This window comes from Physeter macrocephalus, chromosome 16 (assembly GCF_002837175.3).
Source record: "Physeter macrocephalus isolate SW-GA chromosome 16, ASM283717v5, whole genome shotgun sequence".
NCBI lineage: Eukaryota > Metazoa > Chordata > Mammalia > Artiodactyla > Physeteridae > Physeter > Physeter macrocephalus.
The window spans coordinates 63,354,674-63,377,227 of NC_041229.1; the positions used below are offsets into that span (position 1 = coordinate 63,354,674).

The 22,554-nt window shown below is 48.2% G+C and overlaps 1 protein-coding gene across 1 annotated transcript in view; it reads right to left on the reverse strand.

Annotated features, from left to right (window-relative positions):
* Positions 1 to 22,554, reverse strand: part of TRIM66 (tripartite motif containing 66) — a 151,819-nt gene that overhangs the window by 112,410 nt on the left and 16,855 nt on the right. The window contains exons 3-11 of the mRNA XM_055091389.1: positions 15,313 to 15,417; positions 13,700 to 13,847; positions 12,662 to 12,794; positions 12,228 to 12,344; positions 10,498 to 10,612; positions 9,797 to 9,943; positions 7,489 to 7,606; positions 5,204 to 6,078; positions 3,688 to 3,849 (exon numbers count right to left, since the gene is read on the reverse strand). Coding sequence (XP_054947364.1) covers positions 3,688 to 3,849; positions 5,204 to 6,078; positions 7,489 to 7,606; positions 9,797 to 9,943; positions 10,498 to 10,612; positions 12,228 to 12,344; positions 12,662 to 12,794; positions 13,700 to 13,847; positions 15,313 to 15,321 — 1,824 coding nt within the window. The 5' untranslated portion in view covers positions 15,322 to 15,417. The remainder of the gene's footprint in view (positions 1 to 3,687; positions 3,850 to 5,203; positions 6,079 to 7,488; positions 7,607 to 9,796; positions 9,944 to 10,497; positions 10,613 to 12,227; positions 12,345 to 12,661; positions 12,795 to 13,699; positions 13,848 to 15,312; positions 15,418 to 22,554) is intronic.

Sequence of the window (22,554 nt, forward strand, 5' to 3'; positions counted from 1 at the left end):
CAGCAGCAATCTGTTTTCACCATCAGCTTATTTAGTACCAGCTCCTAGGTACTTGTGCACAGCTGCTCAGCTGTAACAAAAGTCCTCCATGTGGTGACACAAAGCAGTCCGAGCATGAATAGGTCCCTGTGGAACACACAGAGCCGTGCCTGGAGCCACAGGTTCCTCTCGTCTGTGGCCTCAGATAGACTTCTGACGTCCCCCGGCACTCACAGGCCAGTACAGGCTGAGGAGTGGGCTGGGGGCTAAACGCCTTTACCAGTTAAAGATAGCCAAGACCAAACTAGGCTGGGTCCTCAGACCTCTCCCCAGCAAGGCCTCAGGCTACTTCAGAGAGTATAAAGATAGGAAAATCCAGCAGGTGAGAGGCCACATGGAGTCCTACTTCTCCCAATGCAGCGCATAGAGAGAGGCAATTTAACCTAATCATTGAACACAGGGCTGAGGCAGGAACCTGTGCTCTGGTGCTAGCACTGCCATTAGTTGGCTGTGTAACTCTTAGGTGATCACTGAACCTCTCTGTGTCTCAGTTTCCACATCTTTCAAAGGGGAGTAAGAAAGTGGCTTCCTCATAGTATTGCTAGGATAAACAGAGATAAAATGGAATAATCCATGTAAAAACTTATGAAAAAAGTAGAAAATGCTATACAAAATATTATCAATCAATGATAAAATGCTCAAAATGTTGTTTGGTAACCTTGACCTTCATACCCCCACCCTGCCCGATCCCAGATTCAAGGCAATGAATTCCCTCAAAAAGAAAGCCCTGGGCTTCCCTGGTGGCGCAGTGGTTGAGAGTCCGCCTGCCAATGCAGGGGACACGGGTTCGTGCCCCGGTCCGGGAAGATCCCACGTGCCGCAGAGCAGCTGGGCCCGTGAGCCATGGCCACTGAGCCAGTGCGTCCGGAGCCTGTGCTCCGCAACGGGAGAGGCCACAACAGTGAGAGACCCGCATACCAAAAAAAAAAAAAAAAAAAAGAAAGCCCTTTTTCTTATTTCAGGAGCTTTGTGTGTAAGCAGTACCTCTCTCAGTCAAGCAGACCCAAAGGTTCCTCTGGGCCAGGACGGCAACCTTGAGGTTCCTTTTTCTGGGAGTCCAGGCCACAAAGAAGCCTACGAAACATCTGAAAAATGTCAGGCCACTTGCCCCTCCACACCTCTGCATGAACCCAGGTTAATGGCCAGGGGCAGCTCAAAATGAGAAGTTAGAGTTCTTAGGATCTTCATTAACCCCACTGCCACCCTGCAGCCACACAGGAGGGCAGCATCCCCTCCCCTCACTGCTCAGAGCGCCCTGTGGGCCACCCACACGGGCAGCACAGACTCCATGCTTGCATGTGGCTCACCTCCTTTCCTCTGTACTGGGTGGAGGAGCAGAACTGAGACTCATTAAACAAGCAGAAGCATTTTCAGCATGGCTCCCACTACCAGCTGAGCGCTGGCAATGCCCATGCTTCCTACTGACCTCTAAAGCTAGCTGCCTTCCATTCACCTTATATTCATCTTATAATGTAACTTCCACAGGAGAACACCAACAATTCAAAACTTAACTTTTTCCTCCCCCCCAAATATGCTTTTCTTCCCATGCTCCCATCTCAGGTGAATGGCAGCTCAGTGAGCTAAGACACACCTTGGACTGTCTTTCCCTCACTCCCCATTGCCAATCAGACTCCAAGCCCAAAAGCTCCTGTGATCTGATCTCTTGAAGTCCTTGCTGCCTCATCATTCCCATCATTACGTGATTTCATTCAACTTCTCCTATTTCTCCTCTGTACTATTTTGGTCTCTCTTACTACAACTAAAGTGACCTTTCTAAAATTTAATTCAAATCATGTCCCTCCTTGCTAGAAATCCTTCATTCATGCCTCACAACCCCCAAGACTGAATCCCAACTCCAGAGCATAATTTACAAGGCCTTCCAACCACTCTGATTTCAATCACTCCCATTCTCCAGTACATCTCATGTTCCTACTGAGCCAAATCATCTGAAACCCCCTAAGTACCCCAGGCTTTCTCTCACTTCTGGACCTTCCTACTTGCCATTTAGGAAGTTGGACCTTCCTACTTGCCATTTACTTGCCATTCCTACTAGCCTTTCCCCCATCCCTCCTTCACCAGCCTAACTTCTCCTCCTTCAAATCTCAGCTTAAAACCATGTCCTCTAGTGACAGTCCCTTCTCCCAGAGTTAGGTGCTCCTTCTATACACCCCAATGACTATCATAGCACTTTATCATACTTTATTGTTGTTGCTTAACTGTCTCTCCCACTAGAATATAAGCTCCAGTGTGAGACTCTTATTCACCAATGTGTGTCTGACACCTAGAAAAATATTTGGCATATAATAGGAGATTAACATATATTTTTTGAACATTGAGTGAATACATAAATGGGTGGATAGATGGGTGGTTGGATGGATCGGTATCTACCCCAGGTGTAAGAATGTAAACCACTAAGAGCCACAAAGGACCAATTTACAGCATCTCTATGGCCTCTAGGCCTGACAGTTTTCAAAAGGATAGGGCAGGATGGGCATAGACAAAAAGCCATTAGTACCAGAGGCCTGCCCAGACTTCAAGGGATTTCCAAGTTAACACTTCATTTTTGCCATCTCTTACTTTTTAAAATTCTCTTCTCAAGTATCACTGAGTTAGACTGATCTAAGACATATATGGCAATGGTGCTACTGGGAGAAACATGATGAAGGGTAGGTACACAGAACAACTAGTGGAACTGGAGTTGTATAGCCTAAGGGATGCTGCAGGACCGAGGGTGCAGGCTGGAAGGATACAGAATAGCTGACAGAGCTTCAGGAACACGGCTGAGTGGAAGTACCAGGAAGGTTGAGGGGACTAGACCAGAAAAGGTAATTGGATAAGTGGAACAGGGCCAAGGAACACATAGAGGGCTGATGAGAAGGCATGGCACAGCACTGAGGCTCCAGCTAGGAGGATGACCTAGGGATGAAGGGCAGGGGTGAGAGTAGGACAGCTGAGGAGTCGTGGGATTCTGGATTATTGCCACGAACGCTGCCACCAGCAGGTAGGTAGATGGACGGGAAGGGCTCCAATAGCTTACCTCCAAGAGATCCTAGTGCCCCTACATGCTCAGCTCCCTCTGTAGGATATCCCTGTAGAGCACTCACCCAATAAATTCCATTCATCCAAATTCTAAGGCCAACGAACTTTGGATTGTGGGACCACATAAAACATTTTCCCCATTTTCATTCGTTGCAGACAGGAGAAAGTTCAGGCTTTGGATTCTCATTTTAAATAAACCCTAGCCCTCTTATGTACTAGCTATAGGACCCTGGATCTCAGTTCCCTTAGCCATAAAATTGGGGTGCCCACCTCACAGTACTGTTGGGAAGGTTAAGTGAAATCACCCTGTGAAGCACCATGCACAGTTCTAGGTACAGAGTGAGTGTTCAATAAGTTGGCTTTCTTCCCCTTTCCCCTTCCTCTCTAAATGAGGCTCAGTTGCTCCCATTTTTAGTGTATGTGGGTGGAAATGGGGTAGAGGAGGACCTTGCAGACTCATTAGGACAGAAGGCATGAGTCAGGGCTGTGTAACAGCCAGGGATGGAACAGGGACACTCCTCCCCCCACCCAGTCATCCTCAACCAGGTCCCTGGGGTCTTGACTGGCAGTGGGTCCCGTATGGTCAGCGAAAGCAGGCTCCGATAGTACCTTTCTCGCCACATTCGGAGAGGAGTGCTGGATGGCGTTGTCCAGTGGGGGAACACTGTGAGGAGTTTCTTCCCCAGAGGCCTGGGGCAAGTTAGCAGCAGTATTCTTGTCAAGAGGGAGAACTGGCTTCGGGCCTTCAGATGCTGGGGACTCATCTGTAGCCTGGAGAAGAAAATAAGAACTTGGGTGGGTTTTACCGCAAAGAGTAGCAGCAGCAGCAAAGGCTAACGCCCACCCTGCACTGCCCGTTGTTACCACCTACACATTGTGAACTGCTTAAAATTTTTTCAGAAAGAAAGATAGTCTTATCTAAATTCTTCCTGATATGACAATCTTCGGATAGAACCCAAACCAAGAATTATGAGCTAACTCTGTCATATTCACCTCAGCAATCATAACAGTTTTGACTTACATTTAAAGAGTTCATGGTCCTCTATAAACCCTAGACCCTTCTCTGCCATCATAAGGATTATTCCATATCCCCTCAAAGGAACTGAGCCTCAGAGGAAGACATCTGAAGCATGATCTGAAGCTGTCAGTGCTGAAGCATAAATGTGAGGCCTTATATTTTGTAATAAAGTAAAAGTCTGTAGAGCTGCTTTGAAGATATAAATGTGGTTACATGTTTAAAGGAGACACCACTATGAAAAAAGTGAGAGGGGAGGAGGAAGGGGCTGGAACAGGAAGCTCTGGGAACAAAGAAAAGCAAGAGTTAAGGATGAAGATGTGGAGTGCTGCAAAAACCCCAGAGGCACAGACTGCACCTCTTCAGTTATCTCTTAGCTGAGAAAAGAGAGGAGCAGCCTTCATAATCCCCCTAGGGAGAGAACAAGGCCTCCTCTGTGGCATTTCAGAGTCAGCAGGCCTGGATTCAAGTCTTGGCTCTACCACTCAAGGTTTTATGACCTCTAGGCAAACTGCCTGCCCTCTCTGACCTCCACTTCTGCACCTAGAAAAACAGATGGTAATGCCTACATAACAACATCGTTGATAGGACAAATGACATAGTGTATATAAAACATTCCTAGCTTAGTAGGCTTGGAATAAACTCTAAGTCTCTGTCTGTTCAGTGTTATGAAGTTGCTGCCCACTAGCATGTAGGGCACACCCTCACTGCCCTTTCCCCTGTCTGGGATATACAAGTTACAGCAAGGCAAGTGAGGTTACAAAGGTAAGAGACAGCCTCCCTTCTGCCCTGGCACTAGCTAGAATCCAGCACAGCTCAGGAAGTTCCATTCATGGACAAGGTCCCTAGTGTCACCCAGGAGGACAGGGCTAAGCCAGGCCACTCTGGACAGTATCAAGCCCAGACCTACGTTGGGGCTAAGTACTCTGTTCCTCTGGAGCTTTCCTGAGATGGGACGTGGAGCCCGGCACGGTCTTGAATTGCGAGGGCTGAGTTCAAGGCCACCCTAAAATGAAGAAACTGTGCTCCTGTGCCACCCTGTGATTGGGAGGCTGTGTTTCCTGCACTGTCCTAGGGAGAATATGTGTTCCAGGCCACCCGGAGGCTCACCTGCGCTGTGTCCTCCTGGCTCTGGGACTGGACGGGCGCCGGCTGCCTCACAATGTAGTTGATCTGCCCCACGATGGTTTGCTGAAGATGCTGAGGCGATTTGGTCTGACTCAGCTGCAGGCTGGGTTGTTGAGCCTGAAGGAGAAGCTCCAGGTCCTTCTGCATTTCCTCCAGCTCAAACTTGTGGTGCATTATGTCCACATTCTGGGAACAGGCAGGCCCAGGAGGGCTCTCGTGCCGACTAGAAGCCAGATGCTGGGATGGAGGGAGAGGTGGGGGTGGCTGCTGTTGGGGCGGAGGCGGCGGCTGCTGCTGAAAGTAGCTGAGCTTCAGCTTCTGGTGGTGGCCCAACTGCACCTGGACAGAAGGTGTCTGAAAGGTGGGCGGGGCGTGGGCTCCTTGCTGAACATCCTGCGGGGGGACGATGCACACGGGCTGGGAAGTCAGCTGCTGCCCCGGCCGCTGGGATGTGCTCTCTTGCTCCGCCGGGGGCTGGCTTTCCAACCAGGGTTGAAGTAGCTTTGGCGGATGAGGACGGCAGGGAAGTTCTTTGTCCCTGGGCAGCAGCGGGGAGCACTGCAGTGACCTCAGCTGTTGGGGCACCGTCTCAGAGCGCTGCCTAAAGCTGTGGGCTGGGTGTCTGCTGGGCGGCGGGACCTGGCCTTTGAGGGGGGGCGAGACTGGAGAGCAGTGAGAGCAGCACACAGAGGAGGAACACAGTGCTGGAGACTGGGGCCTGTGTGAGGCACGGCTGAGAGTCTCCTGCTGAGCCCCTGGGGACTGACGGCTTTGATAAAAAGATGACGGTCCCTGTAAGCCTCCATAAGCAGGAGTATCTGCTGGGGACAGCTGTCCACCCTCAGTAGTTATACAGCCTAAAAGTTCAGAATAGAGAGTGTTTCCAAAGGTAATCTGCAGTTGTTCCCCCTCTGCTACCTCCCACTCCTGGGGCCGAAGGATAGCATTCAAAAAAACTTGTACCGGTTGCAGAGATTAAGAAATTCAACCCCTGATCCCCAAGACTCAGTCTAGAATGCTTCCAGCAATTGGACCTATATAGACCTGCTTTTGGGGCCTGGGACACTTAGAAATTAGCTCAGCTTTTACCAGATGCTCAGTCCTGACTCTGTTTGTATCCCACTAGAGAAACCACAGGCTCCCTCAAAGAGCACCTACTTCTTTTTTAACAGAATAGCCCAAGAGAGACTCAGACCCCAAAAAATCAACACTGGGGGAGAAGAAGGAGTGTGCTGGAAAGTGGCAAAGGAGATTCATCCCCAGGACAAATGAGCAAGTCTTCAAATATGGTTCTGGGGAACTGTGTGCTGGGCAAGTAGGATGGAAGAGAGTGGGGAAGCTCTAACACCAGGGTCAATGCCAGGCACCAGTGCTGCTGACTGAGGCCCCTGGGCCCTCATGCATGAGTGGATGATATCTATTGCTGTTTCAGGCTAACGGCTCCTTCAGCTCATCTGAGGCTTATTTAGGGGAAGACCAAGTGTCTTGAGGGCAGGAGGTGCGTTTTATTCACCTTTGGTCACTTGGTGGCCAGGGTGGGGCCTGACTCAGAGCAGGTGCTCACCAAAGGTCTGTTGAATTAAATCAAAAGGGTAAGGGAAGCAAAAAATAAACCTAAATATATCATTTATCACTCTGTTAAGTTCAAAACACTTTCAGTGAGAATAACAGCCCGGATGAAGGTAGCAGTTGGCCATTAGTTTAACAAACCTACCATTAGCTTGTCAACACAGGCACAACTTCAAGTTGTCTACATTCTGCCTAAAGACTGAATGCCAGCAAGTTATTGCAGCAGGGAAGAAAAACGCACAAGGTCACGAATTATCTGCTTATATGTCAACTCCAAAGGACATGTGTGACATTGTCTGTCTCCTCTGTGTGTCGCTGAAATATCTCTGTGCCCACACACATGTGCACTGCCATATAGCATTGTGGAGAGTAGGGCCACTGTCTTGTCTCCTCTTCTAGAGATGAAAACAAGGGACCAGGGACATTCATGCAGAATAGGAAGCTCAGATCTCAACTGGTTCTGTTACAAAAGTCCTGTATTGCCATTGCTATTTAAGCTATCAACTCTCCCCATCCCCAGCCCAACCCTACCCTCATAACCCCCAGAAAAAGGTCCGCTGAATGATTCCATGACCACTGGTAGTCTCAGGGAGTGCTTTCTCTTGGGCATATGCTGATCTACCCAGTAAGCTAAGCAGATGGTCTATATGTGTTCTTAGCAGTCATGCACAGGCCCACAGAGTAGGCCCTGGGCTCACCAAGGGAAGCCAGCTGCTTGGTCCAGAAGTTAGGTTCCCACGTGAATCTGATACTCCACGGGGAACCAGGGTCTGTGTTACAATTGGTCTCCAGCAATCGCTGCATCTGAAACACAATCTGACAACAGCACCAAAGGTCATTTCTTTGGGCATCTTGTGCCTGAATGACAACGCTCTCTCCCTCACTCTTTGGACAGGTTGAAGGGCCAAAGTCATGGCTGTTTAGCCTGTGGTCCTCCCCCATATGCTTGCTTATTTCCTTACACCTTAGTATCTTCACATTCCTCCGCTCTCCCCCACCCCTACTGATCCCCTTCTTCTTACTGAGGCTTACGGAAAGCCTACATTCTTATCTCTTCCAGGCCTCAAATGATTTTAATTCTCCCTCAGAATATCACTTGCCTGGCAGCCTCTCAAGAGTGTTCCTTTCATTCTACCATAATCTCACATGAAAAGCCAATGGGGGCAGACATTCTCTGAGTTCCCCATAGCTGCCCTTCCATCTACTTGTAAAACTCCATTACATCCTAGTCAACTGCCCTCTTCCTCCCTCATCCCTTTCATCTATCTCCTATCACTAACTCTCCCATTTATCTAGGACTTTGGCAAGTATCCAACTACCCTGACAACATCTAGTTAACCAATGTCCTAATCAACATCTTGGCCTCTTACTTCCTTGATCTCTTTAACGTAAATCACCTTCAGCTCTCTTTTCAGTTCACTCACCATATCTAGTCCATTTTCATCATCTAGAACCATTCTACCTATGAGACCTTAAACTCCAACAACCTGATCATAACCAGCTCTCACTCTTTCTGAGCATGCTCTTCAGCCTCATTGGACTCCCCAAGCCCTGCTCCCTCAGTCCATAGCGCCATCCCAGCTTCCCATCATTTTCAGTAGCAATGTCACTAGTGCCCTAGCTCCCTTCCCATCCCCATTGTCTGACCTTGGGTCAGTCCAGCCATCCCAAAGCCATGTTATCTGGGGTCGCTACACTGATCCTTACCCTCAGGGGTACCCTTCAGTCCTTCTTCTTGTCACTTCCTATCTTGTCAGCTTCCTCTGCTATGGTCCTTAATGACTATCTAAAATTTTTACTTCTCTCCTCAATGTCATTTACCCAATGCCTAACCCTCTCATTATCACCTCCTACTTCACAGTGGGTGAAAAAAAACATAAAAGACAAATTCCCTCAAACTTGTATCCCTCCTATCTCCAAACTTAACTACATTATATTGACACCTTCCTGTCCTCCCATCTCAGAGGAAAGGAGTGCCTCTTGTTTAAGGTCAACCAGTTCACTCTAGATCCCACTTCTTTCTGCCCTTCCAGTATGCTTCCTCTACCACACATCTCTTCTACCTTCAACCACTTCTCCCAAATAAACATGTGCAAATGTCTTCCTTACTTTAAAAAAGTATCCCAACCCTGTCTCCTTCTCAAGCTACCTTCTTATTTCCCTTCTTTTCACTTCTGTCTCTACTTCCTCACCTCCCATCCTCAGCTTCCTCATTCTAGCTTTTGGCCCTTCTACTTTGTGGGAATGTCTTTCAAAAGACTACCAGCGACCTCCTGATTCCCAGATCTCAAGGCTTTGCTTCACTACTCATGCCCTTTCACCTATGTAGCAATGATAACATTGATTACTTAAAATTTGAAACTCTTGTTAATTTCTGTGCACCACACTCTCCTATTTCTCCTCTCACCTCTGATGCTTGCTTCTCATCTCTTTCACTCATCTTCTCCCTCTGTCTATGTGAAAATGACGGCATTTCCCTGGGCTCCAGATTTGTTCTTCTCTTCTTCCTTCACACACTCTTCCAATATCACTGATATCCCAGTGACTCCCAAATCTCTCTCTCTCTCTCTAACCCTGACTTTTCTTCTGACTTCCGGACCCATCTATCAAAACAGATTTGGGACAGCTCACTTTAGATGCCCTATAGGCACCTTCGCTTCAACATACCCAAATATAAACCCCATCAACATCCTTCAAAATTCTTGTTTCTTTACTGGGGGATCACCACCCTCCCAAGCCCAACACTTCAATGTCATCCTCAACTCCTCCTTTCCTCTTAGGCCCCATTTAAACCCCAATAACTTCCTATGGAATGTTCAGCACACTGCTAGTATTAATGCCTGGATCCATGACCTAAGACAGAACTACAGAACTTCACAGCTGAGTTGCTTGGAGGAAGGCAGGTCTATTCCAGAACCTGGGTCCTTTGCACCGTGGGGTTTGGACAAAGATGGTTTTCACTTACTAACCCAAAGTCAGTGATTGAGGAGTGGGAGTTCTTCTTACCAGCTCTTTGCTGAAAAGGAAAGGGATGCTGGTTTTGCTGCAGACGGCCCAATTAATGAAATTCTGCACATGCTCAAATTGACGGTTGAGAACCATGATGCTCTGTAACTGCTGCTCCAGCTTCCGCTTCCTTTCATTCGTAATGCCCTGGTTACGAAGAGAGAACACAGAGTCCCTGATCCTGTTCTTGGACTGCAGGCCACATGCTTGGGAAGTCTGGTGGTCTGTGTGTATCAGTGTAAACACAGATGGAATAAGATGAAACTGCACCCCTGAGAGGAGGACATGGGCTGCTGAGGGATGGAGGGAGGGAGGGAGGGAGGGAGGGAGACAGGGTAGGTAGATTTTATAGTACAAACATGGAAGGGCTAATAAATGAACAAGGAAATGAATGAATGTCTGCATCTCTTGGGCATAGCTTGTTTCATGTCTCTTTCAAGGCTATAACCCTGCATAGTCCAGGAAGGCAGTTGCCTTACTGCCACAGCATTAATGGGAGTTTGATCTGATTCTCTAGCCCTTAATGAGCCAACTTCCCAAAATTAGACTGGACATTTTAAGATACAAGGAGCAGCAAAGAACTATGGAAACTACACATCTGAATTGTAGCCCAGGCATCTCTGAGCCCTGAGACAAGGTTGATATGTGCCTGGTTTCTGCCCCAGGGAGAGAACAGAACCCATCCATCTGCTCACATATACCTCCAGCTCCTCTATGAGCCCATTGGCCTGTTTGTTCAGCTCGTTCATCAGAACCATCTTGGCCATTTTGATCTGGTTTTCCACCTTCCTGTGCTGATGCTTCACCTCAAAAATCCTGTAAACAACAGGATGAGACAGAGCATGGTGAGCCCTTCCCCCCAGGCCTATGAGGGCCTACAGACAGCAAATGTAAGAGCCTACAGTGTGGAGGCTGCCTACTGAGATCAGGGCCCACCAAGTACCAAATGTAAAGAAACAAGAACCTTACTCCACCACCCATCCCACTCTTTGTACAACCCAGCCCACTTGATCTAAGTGGGACAATGGCCCAAAGTTCAATGCAGTTTTCTCTAGGTAAACTACAGGGCCACGCCCAGGTCAACCCAGTAGCTCACCAGTTCACACAGCACTAGAGGCAGGACAGAGTGAGTACAGATATGACTTCATGTAATCTGTTGTTTTATTAAAAGGAGGAATACCCCACTAAACAGCGTCATGCAGTAAAAAGAGCATAGGTAGAGACAGAAAGTAGACTAATGGTTGCCAAGGGCTGGGGATATTGCAGGGTGAATGGGGAGTGACTACTAATGCGTATGGGGTTTCTTTTTAGGGTGATAAAAAGGGTCTTTCAAAAGTAGACAGTAGGGGACTTCCCTGGCGGCTCAGTGGTTAAGAATCCACCTGCCAACGCAGGGGACAAGGGTTCGAGCCCTGGCCCGGGAAGATCCCACATGCCGCAGAGCAACTAAGCCCGTGCGCCACAACTACTGAGCCCGTGCGCCTAGAGCCTGTGCTCTGCAACAAGAGAAGCCACCGCAATGAGAAGCCCACACACCACAACAAAGAGTAGCCCCCACTCGCCGCAACTAGAGAAAGCCCATGCGCAGCAATGAAGACCCAACACAGCTAAAAATAAATAAATAAATAAATTTATATATTAAAAAAACCATAGACAGTAATAATGGTTGTATAAATCTATGAATATGCAAAAAAACTCACTGAATTGTACATTTTAAAAGGGCAATTTTATGGTATATAAATTATATATAAAGTCATTAAAGCCATTTTAAAAAGCCATTAAAAAAAAACAAACATGGGCTTTGAAGCCACATAGACCTAGCTTCCAAACCCAGCTCAGTCTCTGACTAGCTGTGTGATCTCAGACAAGTTACCTAACCTCTCTGAACCTTAGCCTCCTCATCAGTAGAATGGAGATAACCCCAACTCAAAGAATTATAAGAATTGATCAAAATGATGCATGCATGATGCCCAACCCAGTGCCTGTCATGATGATCTCTCAGTACGTACTTATTTCTCTTTCCACAGAAAATACGGATGATTTCATGTCATGTGTAGTTTATATGGAAAACACTGGGAAAGGGGTGATAAAGGGTAGATTGCCACTGACTTGTACCCACATGATAAGCAGCACTGTCTTCCCCAATATCTACTCTGTGCCCTTGTTCTTAAGCACCTACCTTTGGCTAGTTCATGGCCACTTTCAGAAGGCATGTACTTTAGACGAGGCTCACTGTGATCATCCTGACCTAGCTTGGCCCCATTCACCAAGTGATGACCCAAAACTCCCTCCCTGGCCCTGAAACCTCTAAGGCCAGGACATATGCCAATGTCTGCATGTCTTCCTCATAAGTACTCCATCCTAGTACTGTGACCCAGAATGAGAGGGAACAGAGCATTTCCAGTGCTGGCAAGGGGCTAGCCGATGTTACCTGTCCTCAATTTGCTTTGCAGATGTCTGTAGACTAGATTTCTTATGCGCCACCTGTGTAGTCACACTTTCCAGAAGCATCCTCTGGTTTTGCAAAACTTCTTCAAGATGTCTACACCTAGAGTAGGAGGCACAGAAAAAGCTGAGGAGGACTGAGTCTTATTCTGAGCATGCCAGCCAAGTGAGAATCCCCACAGTGCATTGTCTCAGCCAGGTCCATGGAGGCTGGGGTTACATATAGTGAGTCGGAGACTCTTGGCCCTTCAGCCCTTCTCCAGAGAAAGCCCACAACAGGAACAGGGAAAAACTTCAGCCCAGGGGCTGAAGGTTGGCTTGAGCAGGGAGAGGATTTTGATGTACTGGGAGCCCAGCGCTCTCATAGGTAGAGAGTCCAGAGGCCTCCCAGTTCCCCTTTGGGCAGCCAGCCGGCCCCACCTGTGTTCTTTGTGTTCCACCATGAGGCAGCTATGGCATGTGAGCACATCACAGGTCTCGCAGAATAGCTTGAGCACTTCCTGTGTGTGTAGAGGACAGTACAAGGCGAAGTCTCCAGAACCACCATTCACTCCTGCCAGAGAAGATGGAGAAAGTGGGCTTCTCTTGCTCAGGAAGACCTCTTAGTTTAAGTTCCACTGAGCAGCCCTTAGCCCTCTATGGACACAGGGAAGACACAGAGCTTGGAGGGAAGGTGGTGCAAAGTAAGAGAGGCCTCTCTGGGCCAGTGAGGTTCCAGGAACACAAGGAGGAAGGCAGGCTTAGACTGGCTGGATTTGCCCAGCTGTCCAGAAATAACTGGCCATCAAGCCCCAGGCATCCCACCACCTGGTGAGCCTGAGGAAGGTGCTTGCTACCTGCTGCACTTGGATCTCCCGCAGAATAGTGAGTCCTCTGAAACTCAACCTAAATCTCCTCATTAACCAGGATTCTGTTATGGTGAGGCTGAAACAAGCTATCCAACCTTGCCAGGCTCCAGACCAGATCACATGGGTATTGAACTCTGGTTCCTGTCTGACGAAGGTAAAACTCTTCTCACAGTTCAAGGGCCTTGAGAAAAGACTTTCAAGAAGACTGTCACTTAAAACAGATGGTGCTGGATGGATAAATGGACAAACCCTGATCCAGGCTGCTGAATTAATCAAGTGACTAAACAGAAGTGAGGGCTGCTTGCTTGAAACAGAGGTGAAAGATAGGGAACTCAATTAGCTTCCGTGGTAATTCGAGACTATCCCTCCCTGCACTGCCTCACCCACCCTGACCCACGCCCCCGCCGCCCCCCAGGCAGGGAGAGCCTAGAGTGAGCTTACACTGTGATGTGACTCTGCAGGGGACAGCTTTCCTTCAGGAAAGGCTCTGAGACCACCCCTACCCTCACCCCCTGCAGGGAAACAAGGACAGAGAGCTATTCTCCAAAGATTCTATGGTTCGCGACTACTTAAGGGCATGTGAGCTAGTGGAGAGGGTGAGGAGTGATACCTGGAGATCCCTTCTGGGTCCGGGGAAAGAGTGGGCCCCCAGGGGCAGGGCCATGCCGGTGCTCCTCCGTGCAGGAGCTGCACAGCCAGCGGTTGCAGTAGGTACAGAGGATGTGTGCCGCCCTCTTCTCCTTGCACTCGGAGCAGTTCTAGAGGTAGAGAGTTCTGGAATTACTGACAGTATCTTCATCATTTGGGCCTGCTTTTATGAGTGGTAAATACTCTAGGGACTGGGGTCCTGCAGGGCTGTTCCTCCACTATTTTGGAGTGCAGTCGATTCTGGAGAGCTGCCTGGGAGTGACATGCAGGGGCGTGTGAGGGAAAGCACCCTTTGTGACTAAGAGTACTGCCCTCAGGAGCTATTCACACAAGTCCTGTGCTGAAGCTGAGGATACGCAGAAGAAAAAGGCAAGGATCTGCTCTCAAGGTACACACAGCCTGGACAGGGTGGCAGACATTCAGTGGGTAATGCTGTGATGAAAGGATGCACCAAGTGCTAAGGAAGCAAAGCGAGGTTTCCAAGAGTTCCGTCTAGGAGTGGCCAGGAAAGGTTCCATAAAGAGGTGACATTTGAGTTGGATATTGAATGACAAGTAGAAGTTCACCAGGCAGACAAGGGAGGAAAATGGAAAGCACAGGTGAAAGCAAAAACTTCAGCGTGCCTATGGAGAGGAAGAAGCTGCAGCTGTATGAGTACACAAAAAGATGATCATATACAGCCAGGAAAAAGTAAGATGGACCAACTCTCGGAGCTGTGTTTCCACTGCTGGGACTTGCCAGGACCAAGAGTCCCTAGCCTTCTTCCAGTACAAATGTTCATTCATTTGGTCAGCAAATATCATGCAGGGCTGATATAAAAGGTGGAGAAGAAGAAAAATTAGTCTGTCTGTGCCTGAATAATACAGGCCACCAAACTGATGTGGATTCTGATAGCTTTGTCCTCACACTGGGATCTGACAAACCCACAGCAAGAAAAAGAAAAAAGAGGAGAAATACAAGTTTTACTAACCAAACTATGAATTTCCTTGAGGGTAGAGACATGGCTCTCTGTCTTCCTAGCACCCAGAACAGGCCCTGGCATATCAGACATTCAGTAAGAATTTAATACAGGTGTAAGTAAGTAAAATAGCAAATGAATAAAATGTAGTGGGCAAGGATACCCCAGTGGAGAAAGGAACAGAAGGGATACCAGTCAGTAAGTGATGTGAAATTTCAGAAACTCAGGCATTAGTCGTTAAATATAAGCATAACCGATGAACCCATTTAATCCAGGCTGGTGCATGAGTTTCAACTCAGTGCGCCGGGGTGGGTGGAGGGTGGGGAATAAAAGCTTAGTACCCATAGTTTTCAGTAAGAGCTATAAGAGAGAGAGAAAACACCCCAATTTTGCTTCCCCAACTGAAACATTTTGATTCTCTTTTGGATAGAAGTATGGATGGATGGATAGATGGATGGATGGATGGATGGATGGATGGATGGATGGATGGATGATTAGGCAAACTGGTAGAAGGGTAACAAGTCAGACGGAGTGATGAGTGGACAGACAGACTTATGGACAGGGGTCCCATAGATTTCTGAACAGGATCAGCTGTTTCTTTGCTTGTCCTGACTTACCCTGGCCATCTTGGATTGCTCAGAAGGAAAGCACTGCAGCAAAAAAATGTTCAGTTACATCCCTGGTAAGGTATACTCGCTTACACCCAGGACAGGAGATGAGCTCTGGGAGAAGGTGGGAAAGATAGCAAAGTCAGGGCAACATTGCAGATTATACATAACATAGGACCTAGACACAAGGATTTCTAATACACAACACCAAGGTATGTACCAATACCACTTGTGCCAAAATGAAATATGTTTGATGCCGTAGCCTGCACTTACCATCTAGGTACTCTGGACATGACCATCCAATTAGCGGCCTGTCCTACAGAACTTCCCACATCCTCATCTTTGCCTGATCCTACATTCCCTTCCTCCCTACAAGCCATGTTACTACAGGCCCAACCCTGCTCCAGTTCTGATAATCAGGTGCCTTCCTGCTGCTCCCACTCTGCATTCCACAGTCCTGAGAGCCTAGTTCCCACTACTGGCTAAGTTCAAAGGGGTCAGTTTAGCCCAGGGCACAGCTCCAGCCATTTACATTACTGTGTAGTAGAATTTCTCTGAAGGTCTCAAAGCTAGAGCTTCCAAGAAGGTTCTAGCCAGAGAAAGGCAAGGACTCCCGGCCTGCTCATCTAGGAGGTATTCTTCTCTTGTTACAGCCAATACCAACTGGTCTGCCTCTGGGGCTCAAAGAGGTTTTGCTGGGCCTTCTCCACCCAGTCCATGTTGGGTGCACCACATATATGTATGTTTCGCCCGCGAACATGAACATCTTGTCCTACTCCCCTCTCCCCAGAGAAATGCAGCAGTCTCCAACACATTCATTAGCATGGTGGACTCCTGAACTATATAGGCAGCATGACACTGCCACCTGGAGATTGTAGTACTTCAGGTCCACCCCACTGGCACTCAGCCCACTGGGTACAAGGAGATGAGCTTCCTGAGGAGGGCCAGGTGCCTGCGCCCAGGGATGAGGACAACCTGAAAAGGGGCTGGCTGTGCCAGTGCATGCAGCAATACCACCACAGGCTTCTCGGCCCCATATCACCAAAATGATACAACAGCAGTTGCTCTAGACTTGCAGGCAGACAAACTTAAGCCCAAACACCAGGTCTACCACTCAGCAACCTTGCTTGGGCAAGTCACTTAATCTCACTTAACTCCTCTGTGCCCCAGTTTCTTCATATGTAAAATAGAAAGGAAAAACAAGAGTTGCTATGAGGACTGAATTAAACAATACTTGAGAATTCACGTGATCCTCCATGAATGTTGACTTTGAATTCAAAAGGTTTCTCATATCCCATTCACGGTAGGGCAATAACCTCAATTATCAACTCTCCCAGGTGATGAAAGTCAGACAGTCTGAGAGGGAGATTGAAAAAGTGGTCACAAATTCTCCTCCTCCCTGTGTCCATGCCTTGCAATCCTATCCATTAAAAGTGGAGTCTTCTCTATCCTTTGAAGCTAGGCTGCCCTCATGACCTGCTTTGGCCAATGGAATGCAGCAAAAATGACACTAAGTTCTAAGCCTAGACCTCAGGTGGCTTTATATGACTCTGCTCTCGCTCTCAGAACTCTAAGACTGCCACGTGAACAACCCCAGGTTAGACTGCTGGAAGATGAGAAACCATGTGGAGAGAGGCCTCAGTTGTCTCAGGTGTCCCACCTGCAGCCGTCACAAACCAGGTAGCCCCAACTGACCCACCAGCTGAACACAGACGTGGGTAAGCACAGCAGAGATTAGCCAAGCCCAGCCCAGCCCGGAAGAACTACCCAGAGCATCCCAGCCCAAACCCTCAACCTGTAGAATGATAAATAAAGCTTGGTTGTTGTTTTAACCACTAAGTTTTGGAGTGGTTTTTTATGCAGCAAAAGATAACTGATATATTCTGGAAAAATCAAAATCTACAAAATCATGCAAAATAATATTTTAATACTCTTCTTTCCCCCACCTACCACTCCGCTCCCCCATCCCCCCAAAAAACCCTCCCCTAGCCTCCACAGAGCCATGGACTTTAATGACAGAACTGGATCTGCAATCTCCTAGATACTCTCCTGCCTGTCAAGAACAGTGGCCAGTGGTGGAGAAGGATGCTCTCTCTCTACAGGTGGCATCATCCAGGGGCATCACGTGACTGTCCCTCCCTACCACCTGGCTGCCCAGGGAAGATCCTCCTCATCTACTCCCAGGTCAGAAATGCTGTTCTAATTGTTGAAAATAATTTCCACAAGGTTTCCGACTCCCTGGTACCAGATGCTCAAACATTTGTCATAGTCATACAGCCTCATTATCATCATGAGAAAGAGAGAAATAACTGAATAGATCAGACAAGGCCTCATCACACATCCTGTACCTCCCCTGGCCTTAAAGCCCAAAAGCCTCAGCTTGTCACTCAAGGCCCTTTCCAAGTTGGCCTTAACTCTCTCTAGTCTCATCTCTAGCTTCACCTGCCACACACCCTATGTCCTTGCCATGCCAAATACCTCTGCTATCCCTAAATGCACCAAACCTTTGCATAACTCTGTGTTTGTGAAAGTGCTGTTCCCTCTCCCTAAAATACTCTTTCTTGCTGCCCCACTCCTTTTCAGATAAACTCCTATTCTTCCTTCCAAACTTGTTCAAATGTTCTACCTTTGAGAAGCAGGGTTGATTTCCCTTAGGAAGAGTTAATTATTCCCTCTTCAGGGTTCCCACAGCATCCTGAACATCCTTCCAGTATAACAAATATCACATTGCATTTTAACTATCTGCTCATATGTCTACATATAAAAATAATCCACAATTGATACTAAAAGATATTGCATGATTTTTATGTTTCTTGTGGGTTTGAGTATTCCACGTGTGTTCCTTGCACTCACAGCCAATGAAAGTAGTCAAAAGCCATTTGGAAGTTTTCGGGGTGGTGGAAAAAATCAGCCCAGGAAAATAAAGGAATCAGGTCTGATCCAGAGCAGAGGTGTGGGGCTTGGGAAAGGCTGTGAACTGGGAGATGTGGGTTCCAGGCCCAGGACTGTCACTAACTGTGCAACCTTAGGTAAGTGACCCCTTTTCTCTGAACTGTACTTTCTACATCCTTAAATAAGGGGAATGGGAATAGAAGGGAAGTATGGATTATCCAACCCTCCTCCTCTGCCTACTGCAACCAGGCTTCAGAAATATTCCCCTGGGCAAGATGGGAAGGGACAGACAACCACCCTTGTCAGCAAGTCAGGGACAGGCTTGTGGCTGAGGGAGGCCTGGATCTAAGACCTCCTCCAGTCTGAACAGGGGCTGCTGCAGCAGACAGCAGGGATGGAGAACCGTGGCGGTGATACACACAGGTACCAGGACGACTGTGGGGACCAGAGTGGACACAGAGGACATGGGCTCTCTTTGTGTCACAACTTTTGCCCAGAAATTATCTTCCCTCAGAAGGTCCCTAACCCCCATCGAGCTGTGTCAACCTTGAGCTCTTTTGTTTTTTAAAGAGGATTCCCCATTTTTCAATGAGGATACCAAAACAAAGTTTTTTTAGACAATTAGAATACATGAACTCTTAAGGCTCTGGATATATATAAAATGACCAAACATCAACTTACAATATTTAACATTAATTTAGTTTTAATACATATTTAAATCACATATTACGTAAAATATTATTTTGATATATTGTTTTCTTTCTACTTGAATTATTCCAGCAACAGCATTGAGCTTTTATTTCATACAGAGGAACATCAATTCTGAGAAATGTAGGACCAGGGCCCAGGGGCCACACAACCATCCCCAAAGGGGTGGGCTTCTGCTTCCAGAATGAAGAACACACAGGCACCAGAGGTTCTCTGAAAACTGAAGATGTTCAGTCCATCTGCCACAAGAGTGAGCACTTCTGGTCCCTGGGAGGTATGGGACAAATTATTCTTTTACCACCACTCCCTATATTAGGCACTTTACACGTCTTATATAATCGTCAAACCATCTCTTAGAGGTAGGCATTTGTCCCCATTTCATGGTTGGATAGACTGAGGCGCCAAGAAGTTGTCACCTACCAAAGATCATAGAAAGCAGAGGCAGAACTACAACTGGAGCCCAAGTCTGTCCACCTCTAAAACTCAGCCCTGTCCACTATGCTATACTCCTAATTCAAGTGTAAATAAACAAGGTAATTTTATTTTAATTAACTAAATGATTTAAGTAAAATATTCCATAATAATGATCAGACTCTAATAATGACCTGGACCCAGCTTTGAACTTGGAATCGAGAAGGAGCTGGAAGCCAGCCCCAGCTATGCTTAAAGTTTTAAGAAATATGATCTTTGAGAAAAGGCAAACGAAGCAGAGTTTTTCTGTCTAGAAAAAGTAAATCTGGGGGCAGTTTCATTCTACAGATCAGTGGTTCTCAAAATTTGTTACATATTTGAATCATATGAGGTATCTTTAAACATCCTGATGTCCAGTCCACATCCCATATCAATTAAATCAGAGTTTCAGGAGGTAGGAGCCAGGCATCAGTATTTTTTAAAATTCCCCAGGTGAGGAGACTCCCTGGTGGTGCAGTGGTTGAGAGTCCGTCTGCCAGTGCAGGGGACACGGGTTCGGGTCCTGGCCTGAGAGCACCCCACATGCTGCGGAGCAGCTGAGCCCACGTGCCTAGAGCCCGGGCTTTACAAGAGAAGCCACCGCAATGAGGGGCCCCCATACCGCAACGAAGAGCAGCCCGTGTTCGCTGCATCTAGAGAAAGCCCACGCCCAGCAATGAGGACCCAACGCAGCCATAAATAAATAAATTTATTTTTTTTTTTAATTCCCAGGTGATTACAACGTACAACCAAGTTTGAGGACCAGTGCCAAAGAGAGAGTACCCCTTTCCCCTGTGGCTGAGCCGGATAGATCTGCCCCCTGTATCATGCAGCTGAGAAAGGCAAGCTCACCCAGTTTTAAAGAGGCTCCAACAAGTTAAGAGACACTCTGAATGCAGCCGTCATGTATTTCCCCTCTGGCAGAGAAGAGAAAAGGGCAGATGCCCAACTGACAGAAGGGTGTCCTGATACCTAGGTACCCTGGGGGTTGGTGGGGAATTGGAGGATACCTTTTGCATCCCCTAAATCCCAGCTTTACTGACGGACCCATGAGCAGGCTTAGGGTGCAGCCTGAGGTAGGGCACTACAACGACTTCTGCTGGGGCCTAGAGAGTGTGCTGAGCCCAGAACTTAGTGAGGCAGCAAGGGAGGTGGGCCAAGACTAGGTAGTCCACCCTTAGACATGAACGGCAGTGCCAAGGCAACCTGGGCATGGGACTGGGGTGGGAGAGAAATCCCAAGGAGGTCTCAGAAAACTAGCATGGGTCAGCTCAGCCCACCAGGTCGGGACACATGCACATAAGCCTGAGCTCAGTGCTAAGCAACACTCTGAGGGTTAAAAAGCCCTTCATTCTAGAGCTCTTGTCCAGGGCTCCGGGAAGCTTTGCCGCTGGGGCCCAAGCTCTGACTCCAATAGAGCAGTGGTATCATCTGGAGAAGACTGATGCTCCACTGCCAGCTCTCACCTGTAGAACCAAAGCTGGACAAACCCAGCTTCCAGACCTAGCTTTTTCCACTGTTCATCCACCCAGTTCCCTCATCATAAAGATGGTGACACAGAGGCCCAGAAAGAGGGAGGGACATAGCTAAAAACCACAGATCCTTGTAAATCACAGGTGGCACCTTCAACCACTGAGCAGTCCCTGATTACCTCTGTCAGGGGTATGCCTCTATCAGACATTATGCAAGGAGAAAAAACACTCCAGTTATATTCTCTGGCAGGCTGGCCATCCTCACTAACCATTCCTGCCCTCCCACCCAAGGTAGCCCCAGGGTACTGGGCATCAGCTAAGGCCCCCACCACACAAGCCCCCGAAGCCTTCCTCTAGCCCATAGCTCAGAGCAGCACCACCTCTGAGAAACACGTTGCACCCACTCCCCAGACACCCAGACCCTGCTAGAAAGACAGATTTCGATCCTAAGGTGATTCTGCTCCTGCCCCTGGCTGCCAGCAGGCTTACCTGTGGGGCCTGCTGCCCTGTGCTTAGAGCAACACCTGGGGCAGAAGTCAGAAGAGTGACAGGTGAGACCACCACAGGTCCCAGAGGATGGTGCTTACCAAGTGCCCAGGAACACCCACCCTGCGCTCTGCAGCCAGCTGGGCTGCAGGGCCTAAGCCTCAGGGAGCTGGGTACGGGGTGGGGAAGGGGGAGCAGCCTGGGTCCTCTCCTCCTTTCCCTGATGCATCCTCAGCCAGGGCTGCATTTCTCCAGCTCACCTGAGACGCTTCTGCAAGAAAGGGCTTGGTTGACTCCTCCTGTTCCTGTTTATCTCGAAGGCTCTGCAGTATTTTTCCCAAACTGAATAGCAAGAGGGAGACCTCAAAGAGGCGACTCTCTTCCTAGCTGCATCTCCTTCCTAATCCTCTGGGTGCCTTGGAACAGAAGCTCAGAAGGAAGAAAACGAGATTTTCAACTTTCAGGAACTAGCTCTGTCGCCCTCTGCATAGCTCAGGAGGCCATCACTCTCAGCCTGTTAGGACTCGATCCAAAAATCCTTCAGCCCTCCACGTTCCCCTAGATGACAGTGCTCATGTGTGGCTGGAACCTGCCCCGATCCGGCAGCTCATTTAAATAGAGCTCATCACAACAACAGTGTTGGTAGAGAAGTGAGTAGCTGCAGGGCCCTGGGGACCCCCTGTTTATACGTAGGAAGAATGATGCAATCTGGGTATCAAAATAGCAATCCAGAATGGAATAACAGGCTCACGCAGCAGCGGTGCCTGCACAGCCAGAGCTCAACTTGACACACTCTGTCAGCCCCACACTACTGCAGCACGCAGATGTCAGGCACACACTCTCACCACAGCATTTTAAAAATCAGCAGGAGCCCGAGATAGCCCTCCATGCCCCCGGCACTGAAGGAAGGTGGGGGTGAGGGGGCTTCGACAGACATTAAAGTCTGTCTCCTACACACTCACCTGCTCCTGCCACTTCACCTGAAGTCCTTATCCTGTGATGTCACAGTCCGTTGCCATAGTGACCAATTGTCCGTCACAGCGGAGGATTAGGACTTCAGATGGAGAAGACACACATTTATAATGCACAAAGGTCCTGAGTGGTGTCCCTCGGCCGCTAACTCTACCCCTCCCCCCAGGGAGATACAGTCACACACAAGCTGGGAGAGAAAGAGGAAGGAAAAACAGGGTCAGGTTAGAGGAAAGATATTAGGATGGGGCAAGACTATGAGTCCAGGATAATT